Source organism: Mirounga leonina, unplaced genomic scaffold (assembly GCF_011800145.1).
Source record: "Mirounga leonina isolate KUSES-001 unplaced genomic scaffold, KU_Mleo_1.0 Mir_125, whole genome shotgun sequence".
Classification (NCBI taxonomy): Eukaryota; Metazoa; Chordata; class Mammalia; order Carnivora; family Phocidae; genus Mirounga; species Mirounga leonina.
In genome coordinates this window covers 64,823,056-64,835,418 of record NW_023270305.1, presented here as the reverse complement: position 1 = coordinate 64,835,418, position 12,363 = coordinate 64,823,056, and the positions used below count along the sequence as shown (strand labels likewise).

The 12,363-nt window shown below is 55.8% G+C and overlaps 1 protein-coding gene across 4 annotated transcripts in view; it reads left to right on the top strand.

The window, feature by feature from the left end:
- Positions 1 to 12,363, top strand: part of TTC7A (tetratricopeptide repeat domain 7A) — a 116,891-nt gene that overhangs the window by 57,866 nt on the left and 46,662 nt on the right. For all 4 annotated transcript variants that reach the window (XM_035001621.1, XM_035001623.1, XM_035001624.1 and 1 more), the window contains one exon: positions 2,865 to 2,969. In XM_035001621.1, coding sequence (XP_034857512.1) covers positions 2,865 to 2,969 — 105 coding nt within the window. The remainder of the gene's footprint in view (positions 1 to 2,864; positions 2,970 to 12,363) is intronic.

Genomic DNA, 12,363 nt, shown 5'->3' with positions numbered 1-12,363 from the left:
CCCAGCCTGGCTCCTTCACAGACCAGCAAGGTGGGCACAAGGCTGGGCTTACAGGTAGGGTGTTGGGGTGATCGGTGAGTTTCTCACACGTGAGGCTGCACAGGCTGGAGACAATGGGTTATATCCATGCCTGCATTTGGTGTAGCAGGAGATTGTTCTGGAAGCACACTGTCCACCCCCTCAGGAACCCTGCACACCAGCTCAGTCTGCCTGGTTGGCCCAGGAAGCCCCCCCCCCCCCCCGCAACCAGAGTGGCCAGAGCTGGCCTTTGCCAAAGCCCAAGGCAGGAATCAAGGCCTGCACTTGTGCCGAAGGTGTGGCCGGGCAGATGTATGTACATTTGACAGTTCAGCCTGCAGGAAGAAAAGATGAGGTCCATGACATGATTTAGGTCGCTCCTTCTCTTGGTCTCCTCAGCAGTCACATTGGCTGCGTTGCTAGGTAACCAGCATGACAAAAAAAAAACCCCAAAAAAACAAAAAACCAACCAAGCTGCCTGCCCTTACTGTGGAGTCCTCCGATGGCTCCTGAAATAGCAATGCTTTATGGTCTGTGTGGGGTGAACATGGACGGTCAGGGTTGTAGAACCTTCATTTCACAGAGAACCTTCAACCCTGTAGAGGTCAGCAACCAGGGAAGGAGGCCAAGGGGAGCCCGAGGTTTGCTGTGGTGTGTGGAGGGGGGGCCATGGCTGGCGGGCTGGGAGTGGTATTCACAGGATCGCCTGGCAACTCCTTTGGGCCCCTCACAAGGTCCCCTTTCCCACAGCCCAGCCCGGTCTCCCAGCCTGCTGGAATAGTCATCTGCTGACACCCGCCTGTGCTGGGTCTCACATCCTCGCTTTCTGAGAGAGCAGTGGGGAACGGTAGCTTTTGTCTTCTCCCCCTGGCCTTTCTGCAGGCACCTAATAGGCAAGAGCCATGTGACCCCACAACCCCAGCCCAGCACTGGGCACAGAGCTAGCCCTTGGCTGATACCCCTGGAACTGGCCTAATATGCCTGAGCCCAGAGCCTCAGTCTGTCATGTCTGGGCTGAGAAGAGCTTTTCCTTAGCTGGTGGGGAAGGAGGGGTAGCTAGAGAAAGCCTGGGGGTCCAGGGTAGACGCAGATCACTGGGGTTCCGGCTCTCTCTCTTCCAGTCTCTCACACTGAGTTTGAACAGGTAAGCCTTCCAGAGCCCTCATTGCCTCAGTGGTACGTCTGGAGTTGCTGGGGAGGGTGAAAGCTGATTAATGGTGAGGAAGCCTGGCTCACAGTAGGGCTTAGTACATGGGAACTGTGGTCACACACATGCCCCTGCCTACCATTGACCCTAGCTTGGGGTCACACAAGTATGGAGTGTGCACACTTGGGGGGCAGGGGGTGTCACTGTTGAGTTCTTGGAAAAGTGTTGGATGCAGTCAGAAGCCCTGAGTGTGTGTCTCGTGTGTGTGTGTGTGTGTGTGTGTGTGTGTGTGTGTGTGTGTAGCAGGGAGACCGAGGCTGCTGTTTCTGCCCAGGTAGTCACTACTGGTGCAGCGGGAGATTGTTCTGGAAGCACCAAGTCACCGAGGCCAGGTAGAGCTGTGGTTACGAGCATAGGGCCAGACTGTTCAAACCTCAGTTCAGCCATGTATGGGCTCTGTGGCTTTGAACAAGCTACTTAACTTCTCTGCCTTTCAGTTTCCTCATCTATAAATAGAGACGTGGCTCACCTACCTCACAGGAGAGTTGTGAAAATTAAATCTAGGGCACCTGGGTGGCTCAGTTGGTTAAGCGACTGCCTTCGGCTCAGGTCATGATCCTGGAGTCCCTGGATCGAGTCCCGCATCGGGCTCCCTGCTCGGCAGGGAGTCTGCTTCCCCCTCTGACCCTCCTCCCTCTCATGCTCTCTGTCTCTCTCTCATTGTCTCTCTCGCAAATAAATAAAGTCTTAAAAAAAATTTTTTTTTAATCTATAAAGCACCTAGAACAGGGGACAGCAGACTTTCTGTACAGGGTCAGACAGTAGACATTTTTGACTTTGCAGGCCAACAGTCTCTGTGGGAACTCCCCACTCTGTCAGAAAAACAGCTGTAGGCAATACATACATGAACGGGCGTGGCTGGGTTCCAATAAAACTTTATTCACAGGAGCAGGCAGAGGGCCACATTTGGCCTGTGGGCTGTGTTTTGCTGAGCTCTGGTTTATAACAATGCGTGGCACATAGTAAGATCTAAGTAAGTGTTAGCTGGTGTTCTTTTTCTCATTATTGTGACTGGTAGTATTCCTGCCTGCCTGTGGATGGTCTCCCATCCTGGCCGTCCCTCCACACGTGGCCATCCTCAGGAGGTCCATTCCGGCCCCGTCTCTGTGACTGAGTCGCTGGAGCCTTGAGGGGCTCCAGATTCCTGTCTGGAGGTTCTCTCTGCCTCTGCCAGCTTAGCTTCTCTCCTGGTCCTCTGCCAGCCGTTATGCCCCCCGCCCCCTCAACTCCCCACCACAGCCCTGCCTCCAAGTCCTGTGGAGCTTCGGCCTCATCTTGTCACCTAGAAACCAAGGCTGTTGAACTCTCAAGTTTGAAAAGAGCCCATTTTTGCCTCTTATGTCTGTGGTTCACATTTGAATTCCTTTAGAAGTGCTTCCACCTGTTGTTACCTGAGCTGTTGGCGGATCACCTGGGCAAGGCTCACAGCCTCCATTCTCCAGATGCGGAATCTGAGACCTGGGAGGGATTTGTCTGCCAACATGACCTGGGCTCCTCCCGCTGGGCCCTCTTCCTGCCTCTTGGGAGGAAAGAGCAAGGACTGGCTATTTGGGAACGCCCCCCACTGTAGGCACAAGGCACCTAGGCTGTCGAGACCCAGGGCTGCCAGTGATGGTGTCACCTGCCCTTTCTTCTGCAGTCAGCCTACGCCGTGTCACTGCTGCGGGAGTGCATGAAGCTTCGGCCCTCGGACCCCACTGTGCCCCTGATGGCTGCCAAGGTCTGCATCGGGTCCCTGCACTGGGTGAGTGAACTGTGGGGGCAGGGCCCAGGTCCCAGCGACTCCTGCAGAAGGGTGGCAGTGGGCATGAGATCGGGGCATGCACATCTTGCTGTGTGTATGGGGGGGGCGGTGCATGAGGAGCTGTGAGGCAGACAGGCCTGGAAGGAGAAATCTTGAGAAAACCAGCAGACGGATCTGCAACAGTAGGTCCCCCAACTCAGGCTGGTATCAGGTTTATGGTTCAGTCTTGAAATGTAGAGTCAAAAGTAGAGGGGGGCCCCCAGCTGCCCAGCAGTGCAGTCGTGGGCAGGCCTCAGAGCCCCTGGGCCAGCCATCACTTGGCTGGAGGCTCCACACTCCTACAGGGGGCAGTGCTGTGTGCGCAGGCCCTGTGGGCCCCCTTGTTCCTTTCGGCTCCAGCCCCCAGGTCCCTGCTCTGTGCTCAGCTGCCTGCCGAGGGCCCTGCTGAGGCGGCTGAATGGTCAGGTACCCCCCCTCCTCACAGGCCGGGCTTTCCTGCAGCGGGGTTCCGAGGTCCTCCAGGAGGCCAGCAGCATGGAGCCGTGAAAGGCACTGGGCCTGCGGCCCTCCCCTCCCCAGGTTCCCTTGGTGGTTGCTCTGAGCCTGTGGCGTCCTGGGGCGGAGCCTCTGCAAAGGTGTCTCCTACTGGGAGCTTTCTTTCCAAGGGTCCCCGCATCCTTGAGCCCACATCAGCCTCCTGAGGTCAAATGCATCCTCTCCTGCCTCTTGGCCATCTGCCCCACCCACCTTTCCTCTCTTCGGGCAGAATACCTCCAGTGCAGAATACCTCCAGTGCCTTCCGCTGCCCTCCAGGCCCAGCGTCTGTCTCCCCACAGGGCGCTGCTCCCACACACAGGTCTCCCTGCCTATTCTCCCAACCCCCCCGCAAGCCCACCCTCACCATGATTGGGTGCCCAGCTTGTTCCTGGCCCCAGGGGCATAAGCAGGCGCTTCCGAATCAGCAGCCTGTCCACCTCCTGCCGCCACTCCCCCCTCCTTGGGCATCCAGCCTTGGGAAGGGAGATTCCGTGTTCTAAGCCTTCCTGCCAAGTGTCCCAGGGACTGGACACGAGGGCCCGACCCTCTCTGGGTCCCTGCTTCGCCGCGCCAGTGGGCCTTGTCCTCTCTTTGCTGCAGAGTGAGGAAGGGGAAGCATGGCGTCGGGCCCCAGGCTCTAGAGTGTGGCTTTATTTTGGGGGGAGGGGGGAATCTGGCAGAACCACCTCTTACAGGCTCCAGGCATTAGGAAGCGGCTACACCGTGAGGTGGGTTAGAGTTTCCCTGCCCATCCCCGGGTGGTCTTGGTACACAAGCTTCCTGTGCTTCGGTTTCCTTATTCGTAAAACGGAGACAGTAACAGTCTGTTCCTCAGATGTGACGTAAAATGACATAAAGTATGTAGAAGGCTGGACGGGTCGGGAGATGCACGGACCGTGGAGGGTTCAGGCCAGTGGTAGGTTCTTCCATCACGGCTTGCTTTCCCCACCCCGTGATTAGTGGGGAAACCCTTGCTCCCCATGTCTCTACAGGGGGCCTGTTGGCATCCTGCATCTTACCGGTGGGGAGCTGTGGGGACGTGGGTGATAGGCGGGTACCAGCAGAGACACCCAGACTTGCAGTGCAGCAGAGGACTGGGGTGGGGGGTCCAGGGGAGGCAGAGAGGGTGGGCTCGCCGACCCCTTGCTCACACGCCTTCGTGTTCCCAGGGCTCCTCAGAGGGGCCTCACGAAGCCCCAGATACCCGCCTCACCGAGCTGCAGCAGGGGAGGGCCCCTGTCCTCCCCAAGGCCACCAGCTCTGAGGTGGCTATGGGTGTCCACCCCGCCAGCAGCCGCCCTTGCCAGGAAGCCTAAATTTAGGCCTTCCCGCCGTGGAGGAGCTGTTTCCCTCAGCGGCATAATTACAGTCATTACATGCATTCAGATTACATGGTAATAAAATTAGGATCCAATCAGTCTAAATTGAAATCAGATGAGTTAGGAGCAAAGTCATCAATGACAACATAAATAGAAAAGCCCAAAAGGAAGCTTAAACATGCAGACTTGTCACAGAATCAGGGAGGAGGGCAAGCTGTTTAACCTCAGCTGAGAAGCATGCATGGCTTTGGGGGCTGGTTTGAGCCAGGGTTTAAATTGGGTCCAGGCTCAAGCCAGGTCCCGCTGGAGGGACAGGGCATGGCTCCTGGCAGCCGTCCCTAACCTGGAACCCCTGGACCTCCCTAAAGCCCCGTTTATACCTGCCTTGGACACCTAGATTACATCATAATCCCCAGTGTCTCTTGAGGGCAGAAACTGTCTTTTTGTTGAAACCCCAGCCCAGAGTTCCCGTCCGGTGCTTATTGGATAGATCCTGCTGGCCAATGAGCATAACCACTCGGCAACAATTCTGCCTTAAATGGTACTTCTCTTCCCAACTAGTCGGGGAGCTTCTTTACTTACCATGCCTGCACCCTGAGCCTCTCTCCCGAGCAAAGAACCCTGCATGTGGTTAGATGTCCACTCATATCTTCTAGAATGACTCCCGCCCCAGCTGGCTGGGAGAGACGGGTGCGGGAAGTCTGCCTCTGGTTCAGTGATTCTCAGGTTCCCGAGTTGGCACTGGGCAGAGAGCAGACCGTGGGTAGCTAAGGGCAGCCTGTTCTCCAAGGAGGCCAGGAGAAGGCTGGCCCAGCCCTCTGTTCTGGGGCCACAAGCAGGAAGAATGAGTCTGACCTCAACGGTCAGAGGGGTGCTGGTGCTTGGGACAGAGCATGGTTCCTGAAAGGTGTCTGAGGCCACCTCTGTCTTTTGCCATTGCAGTTCTCCTGGCTCCCGGCAGCCCCAGCAGGCCTAGCCATTGCCCAGCCAAGCTCCATGAACAGGGGACAGAAATCTGGGGGTGGACAACTTGGCCCAGGTTGCAGGAAGGGAGGCTGAAACCGGGACATCTGAAAAACGAGCTGTGCTGGGTGAAACCAGCCAGGGTGGTCATGTGCCCAGAGGTGGAGCACCTGCTGTCCCCACATCCTGTCCCCATGCCCAGAGCCAGCGTGGGACACCCTAGGCTGAGCCTGGGTCTGAGAGGAAGGTGGCCCTTAGGTCGTGGTGCACCAGGCAGAGGGACCTACACAGTCACAGGCTGGCTGACACGGGGTTTGCCGCAAGGTGATTGCACCCGGGGCAGGCGTGGGGGCAGGTGGGAGGGCACTGGCCCTGAGGCTTTGCCTGAGGCTCCCCTAGGTGGGGGGGGGGGGGCATCCCAGGCTCTGACCTGGGGACAGCAGTGCGTGGCAGCCTCCTGCCTTGGCACAGCCGATGTCTTGCCAAGGTCCCCAGCCAGTTATTTGGGGCAGGAAGAAAAGAGTTGTAAATATTTTTTTTAGTATCTCTCCAAACACAATTATTTAAAATGTATGTAATTTAAAAAGTTGAGGCTTCCCTAGGAGGATAGGAGGGGGGGGTGTGCATGTGTGCTGCGTGTCACACACGAGAGAGGAGTTAGGAAGTGGGAAAGCAGGCCATGCTCCTCTTCGGAAAGGTCTGTGGTGCTGCCTCTCGGCCTCTTCCCTGAGGGGGCAGGATGAAGTGGTGGAAACAGTGCAGGCCTTGGAGGCGGAGAGCATAGTGTTCAAATCCCTGCCCAGCCAGCTAGTAGCTGTGTGACTTTCGGGGAGTAATCTGCCCTCTCTGTGCCTCCTCTGTCCCCCGGAAGCAGTCACATCCACCCTGTACTCCGAACAGCAGAGCCGAGGAGCGTCGCTGCTTAGCACACTGCGGTACCCGACGAACAGCAGCCCCTTCGAAAGAGCGGGTTCTCCGAAGGGAGATGCTTTTGTGGTTTTACTTCCTTTTTCAGATCCAGGGGTGGCCAGAGCCAGGAAGAGGAGCTGAGCGTTTAGGAGGCAGGGAAGAAACAGTGCCAGCCATTCCGCCACTGGATGTGGAAATAAGGAGATTTCGTCCTGTTCCTCTCAGGAAGGGAAAAGAACATTTTCAGTGGGGCGGTTAGCAACAGGTCCCGGGCCCCCGGGGAAGGGCCCGAGGGGAACCAGAGGTGCTCTTTCAACAAGCTCGGCAGGCTCAGCAGGGAACCTGCTCCGGTTCCCAGGAAGGGAGGAAGGGGCCGAAATGCCCGGGTACAACCTCTTCGGCCCAGTGCCAGGCGGATGAGGCAACCTGGGAAGTGGAAGGCAGCCGAGCAAGAGCAACGTCCGCGAGCCGGAGGCCTGTCTGTGTGCACACAAAGTAGGAGGCCCGGAGAGCCGTCGGGACTCGTGAAGTCCTGGGGACACGGCCCTTGCTTCTGGAAAGCCCAAGCAAAGGGTCCAAACGTTAGAGCCTTCCGTGCATCCTTTTCCCAAACGGTCAGAGAGGAAGAAAGTGAAGAACCGCAGAGGGCGGCCGTGACCCAGGCAGCTCAGAAAGATCCAGATGTAGGCTCAGGAGACCTGGGTTGGACGCTCAGTCCTGTCACTCACTCGCCATGTGGCCTTGGACAGGCCCCCTAAGCTCCCTGCACCCCAGAACCCTCAGCTGTGTAACACCTGTGCCATCAGGCCCTAAACCGCTCTAGAAGGGCAGGGGCATGGGGTGGGGGGTCTCTACCTGGGGCTCATGGCCAAGTGACAGGGCTGCCGTAGGTAAGATACTAAAAAGCAGTATATCACTGGAAGGAACACGGTTGAAAAGAACTTTAAAAACCCGTCACCGGGGCGCCTGGGTGGCTCAGTCGTTGAGCGTCTGCCTTCGGCTCAGGTCATGATCCCAGGGTCCTGGGATCGAGCCCTGTGTCAGGCTCCCTGCTCCACAGGAAGCCTGCTTCTCCTCTCCCACTCCCCCTGCTTGTGTTCCCTCTCTCGCTGTCTCTCTCTCTGTCAAATAAATAAAATCTTTAAAAAATAAAAATAAATAACCCGTCACCTTGGAGGTGTTTTGATGAGCAAGGAGGGCTCAGCACTGTAACCTGAGCTAATCTTGCAGAAACAGCAGCCCCAACCTCGGAGCCACCACCTGTTGACTTTCAAGGCCATCAGAGGAAGTGACTGGAGATTGGAAAGGCCAAGTGAGGTAGTCCCAGAGAGAAAGATGACGGGGGTGGCTGGAGACGGGCAGGCGCCGGGCAACTCAGTCAGCCACTGGATAAGAGCTGTCCTTTCACATTGGAAGTTGAGACCTGTTAGTGGGTTGTGAAGTAGAACTCTTTCTTTTTTTTCTTTAAAGATTTTATTTTTATTTATTTAGAGCGTGTGCGAGAAGGGGGGAGGGGCAAAGGGAGAGAGAGGATCTCAAGCAGGCTCCACGATGGGTACAGAGCCTGGCTGAGCACAGAGCCCAACTGGGGGCTCGATCTCAGGATCCTGAGTTGATGACCGGAGCTGAAATCAAGAGTCGGACACTTAACCGACTGAGCCACCCAGGCGCCCCTAGAATTCTTCCTTAAGAAAAAATTGAGGGGCGCTTGGGTGGCTCAGTCGTTAAGCGTCTGCCTTCGGCTCAGATCATGATCCCAGGGTCCTGGGATCGAGCCCCGCATCGGGCTCCCTGCTCCGCGGGAAGGCTGCTTCTCCCTCTCCCACTCCCCCTGCTTGTGTTCCCTCTCTTGCTGTGTCTCTCTCTGTCAAATAAATAAAATCTTTAAAAAAAAAAAATTTGAAATAGGCTATCGGAGAATAGGACAGAAATATCCGAGTATGTTACCCACAGCGGGGGTGAGTACTGTGACAAAGAGTAGGTTAGTGGGTATATGTGTGTCCTGGACCATGGGTAGAGAGTCCGAGGGTCTGCCCAGCTGGCACAGGGGACTGCACAGGGCTGATCCTTGTATAGAGTCTCCTTTTCTGGAAGATTCAACCAATGACAGATAGAAATCAAATAACTAATCATAATGGCTTACATTTATTCAAACACTGCTCTGAGCATTCACTGTGTCTTACCTCATTCAGTCCTCCCAGCAACTGATGTCTGTCTGTGAGGCAGACACTTGTTGCACCATTTTACAGAAGCGGGAACTGAAGCACAGCAAAGCGAGGGGACTTGCCCAAGGTCACACAGTTAGTAAGTAGCCAAACCAGGATTTGCGCTCAGGGAGTCTGGCCCCAGTGCCTGTGTTCTTAGCCTCCAGGCTGCCCTGCTGTCTGCGTGGAGAGCTTATTCATAAGTGTGGAACTGATTCTGGACTTGGGTGGGCTTTTAGTACTTGAGAACAAAAATGACAAAGCCACATTCTCAAGGGCTTTAGGATTGCCACCTGTGTCTTAGATGAAGGGGAACGGTGCATTGTGTGTGTATGTATTTGTGTGTGTGTGTGTGTTGTGTGTGTGTATATATATAGTATATACAATATATACATGCACAAATTTTTAAGATATATTTAAAATAAATGTAAATTTTGAGTCTGTTTTTGTTTGGGGTTTTTTCTTGTTTTTGATTTTGTTTTTTGTTTTTGTTGTTTTTTTGGTTTTTTTGCTCTGATACCATTTTTTTTCCTTTCACTGGCCAGTTAGAGCACCCATGTATATTAATACCATACGTTATCATAGTGTATATTGTCATACTTACAAGAATTGATCATTTTTTTCCTTCATTATCCCTGCAGTGACTTCACATGCAAAAAGCCTGCTTTGTAGTAGGTAATAGAAACCAAAATAGTGTTGGCTATGTAGGAAAATGGTACATTCACGCTTTGTGTATGCACTGCCGAAGTGAGCACGGTACATTCAAGCTTTATGAGTTTGATTTGCGACAGATGCTGACACTGTGCTTAAACTACATGGACAAGGCTGGCAAGTACTGGCCGAGGAAGGCTCTTGACCTGGGGGTCAGAGTGGGCCACAGGTTGGACAAGCTAAGGATGTATGGTTGCACCTTTTTTTTTAAGATGTATTTATTTGAGAGAGAGAGAGAGTGCACAAGTTGGGGGGAGGGGCAGCGGGAGAAAATCTTCATGAAGACTCCCGGCTGAGCATGGAGCCCAGTGTGGGGCTTGATCCTACAACCCTGAGATCATGACCTGAACCAAAACCAAGAGTCGGAAGCTCAGCTGACTGAGCCACTCAGGGTGCCCCTGTTTTCACTTTTTAGAGAGAGGGAGAGAGGGGGGTGGGTAGGGGCAGAGGGAGAGGGAGGTTAGAGAATCCCAAGCAGGCCCCACACCCAGAACAGAACCCAATGTGGGGCTTGATTCCATGACCTGGAGATCATGACCTGAGCTGAAACCAAGAGTCGGACACTCAACCAACTGAGCCACCCAGGCGCCCCTATTTGCACTTTCAAAGCTAAAGTATGGTGAGCTCTACTAACCCAGAATATGATGTGTATGAACTGGAGAGTGACTTTTCCCTGTTTGCCAGTAACTGTTGAGCTTTGTTCCCAGCACCTTCCCTACATGAGTTACAAGAGATAGAAGCTGGCGTTTGCTGAGTGGAAGGACATGGTCATGGGAAGACTGTATATACATGGATGCAATAGGTTTCTAGGTTCTATAACTTGTACTTGGTGGTTTATAAACCAGCCTGCTCCTGTTTGAATGGGGCGTAACGATGCCTAAAGACAGTGTATGAGATGAGCTGCATCAGCAATGGGATATTGGGTGGGGGAGGTGCAGTTTGCTCACTTAACCCTTTTCGTGGTGACTCCTGTCCCCCCTCTGCCATGAGTCTTAGTCTTCCTTGGACAACCACAGCCACATGATTGTCCTTCTCTTGGAGCTCCGCTAGCCCCATGCTAACATCACACAGTGGAGCCTTAATTAAGAGCCACCCTGTCGTATGGGGTCAGCCTGCGGGGATTACATTCGAACTCACCCGGGCATCCCCCTCCCTTGTCATCGGGGCTCCCCAGTTGGGCCCATCACAGAACCTGCTGCTGCAGAAGCCTCGGTGGAGGTCTGTGCTGAGGAGCAGTTGGAGGGGGAGGGGTCCAAGTCTCCATTTTGCAGAAGAGGACCTTTGGGGCACAGAAACTAAGTGATTTGTTCCAGGCTCCGCAGCTGTCAGGTGCTGGGTGAGGACCAGAGCCTGTGTCTGGGAGCTCATCTTTCAGTGCTTTTCTCTCCACCTGGCTCTGACTGTAGGCCCCCAGGCCCCCCCAACCACCCCCACTGCCCCAGGGCCCGCTGGGCCAGGTGCTGCAGGACACGGATCTTAGCCGCTACAGCCGTGGGCCCGCCTGGCCGGCCGAAGCTGGGCAGCAGGCAGCAGAGGGGTTTCCTGAGCTACGGCCTCCCCCAAACCTTGAGTCCTGGGGCCTGATGGTGTCAGAGCTTAGGTCCTTAGACTCCCTACTCCTCTCAGTGACCAGCCCCCCAACCCGGAGGTGGCCCGCTGCCCAGGCCAGCAGCCGGAGCACCGCCATGAGGGGGCTGGAGCACTGCCCTGGTCAGCATGCATCAGGCGGGCTTAGGCAGGGATGGAGGACAGGCCTCAGAGGGATTCAGCACCCCCCCCCCCGCCCCCGCCATCTCTGTCTGGGCTGTCAGCTCACATGCTCTGCTTCCTTGTGTTTGGGTTCTATTGCTTCCCTTCCGGGCACAGTGGGATCTCTGCTCCTTGAGTCCTTTTCCTGCATGGAGCTTCCCCTGGCTGTGCGCAGAGGGCAGGCTTACCCAACTCCCCTCCGCTGATGGCCTCTGTCTCAGGGTCTCAGCTCCGCATTCCAGGGATGGAGGGGCCACCGGCGCCCCGGCTGTGGCCAGTGGTCAGGCCACAAGATGCGCAGAGCTGCCCCTCTCCTGCCAGGATGGGGTGGCAAGGACAAGAGCAGGGCAGGAGCCACCCTGGCGTGAATGCCAGAAGCCGACTTGGGTCTGAATCTCACTCCCCGGTTGAATGTAGCTCCTTGATGGGCCTCTGCCGGGGGCAAGATGCCCCACACAGGGGGCCGTGACTGTGACGTCTGGGTGGCAGTGGGGCTTTCGGCTCCCTAGCTGTGGGGTGGTGCCAGTCTTGGTTCTCGGTGGCTCTGATGTCAGTACATAGGCACAGGGACGGACGACATTCCTGGGCCCTTAGAGGCCTGTGGGCCGTGCGTGGGCGCGGCGGAGACCCCCCAGCTGTCTCCCGCCTCCCTGACCGGCCTGACCGCTGTGGGTGCCCCAGACGGCTCGTGAGGACTGCCTTGTGCGTGCCCCTCTTCGTGTCACGTGACACGTGTGATGGCGTGTGCCCACGTGACCTGCATCGGTTGGTCCCTTTCCAACTGGAGCCGTTCTTCCTGCTCCCAGGACAAAAACAACCTTGGGCCTTTTTCCCCTGAGACGTATGAGCTCCCCGTGTCCGGGCGCGAGCTCACAGACAGAGCCAGAGTGGCAGCCCACCCATTCTGCAGGGTTGGCGGTGTCCCCAAGACCCAGGCCCAGGGCCCTGCCTGTCCCCCGGCCCTGGCTTCCCTCTCTCTGCTGCACAGGGCAGGCGCAGACA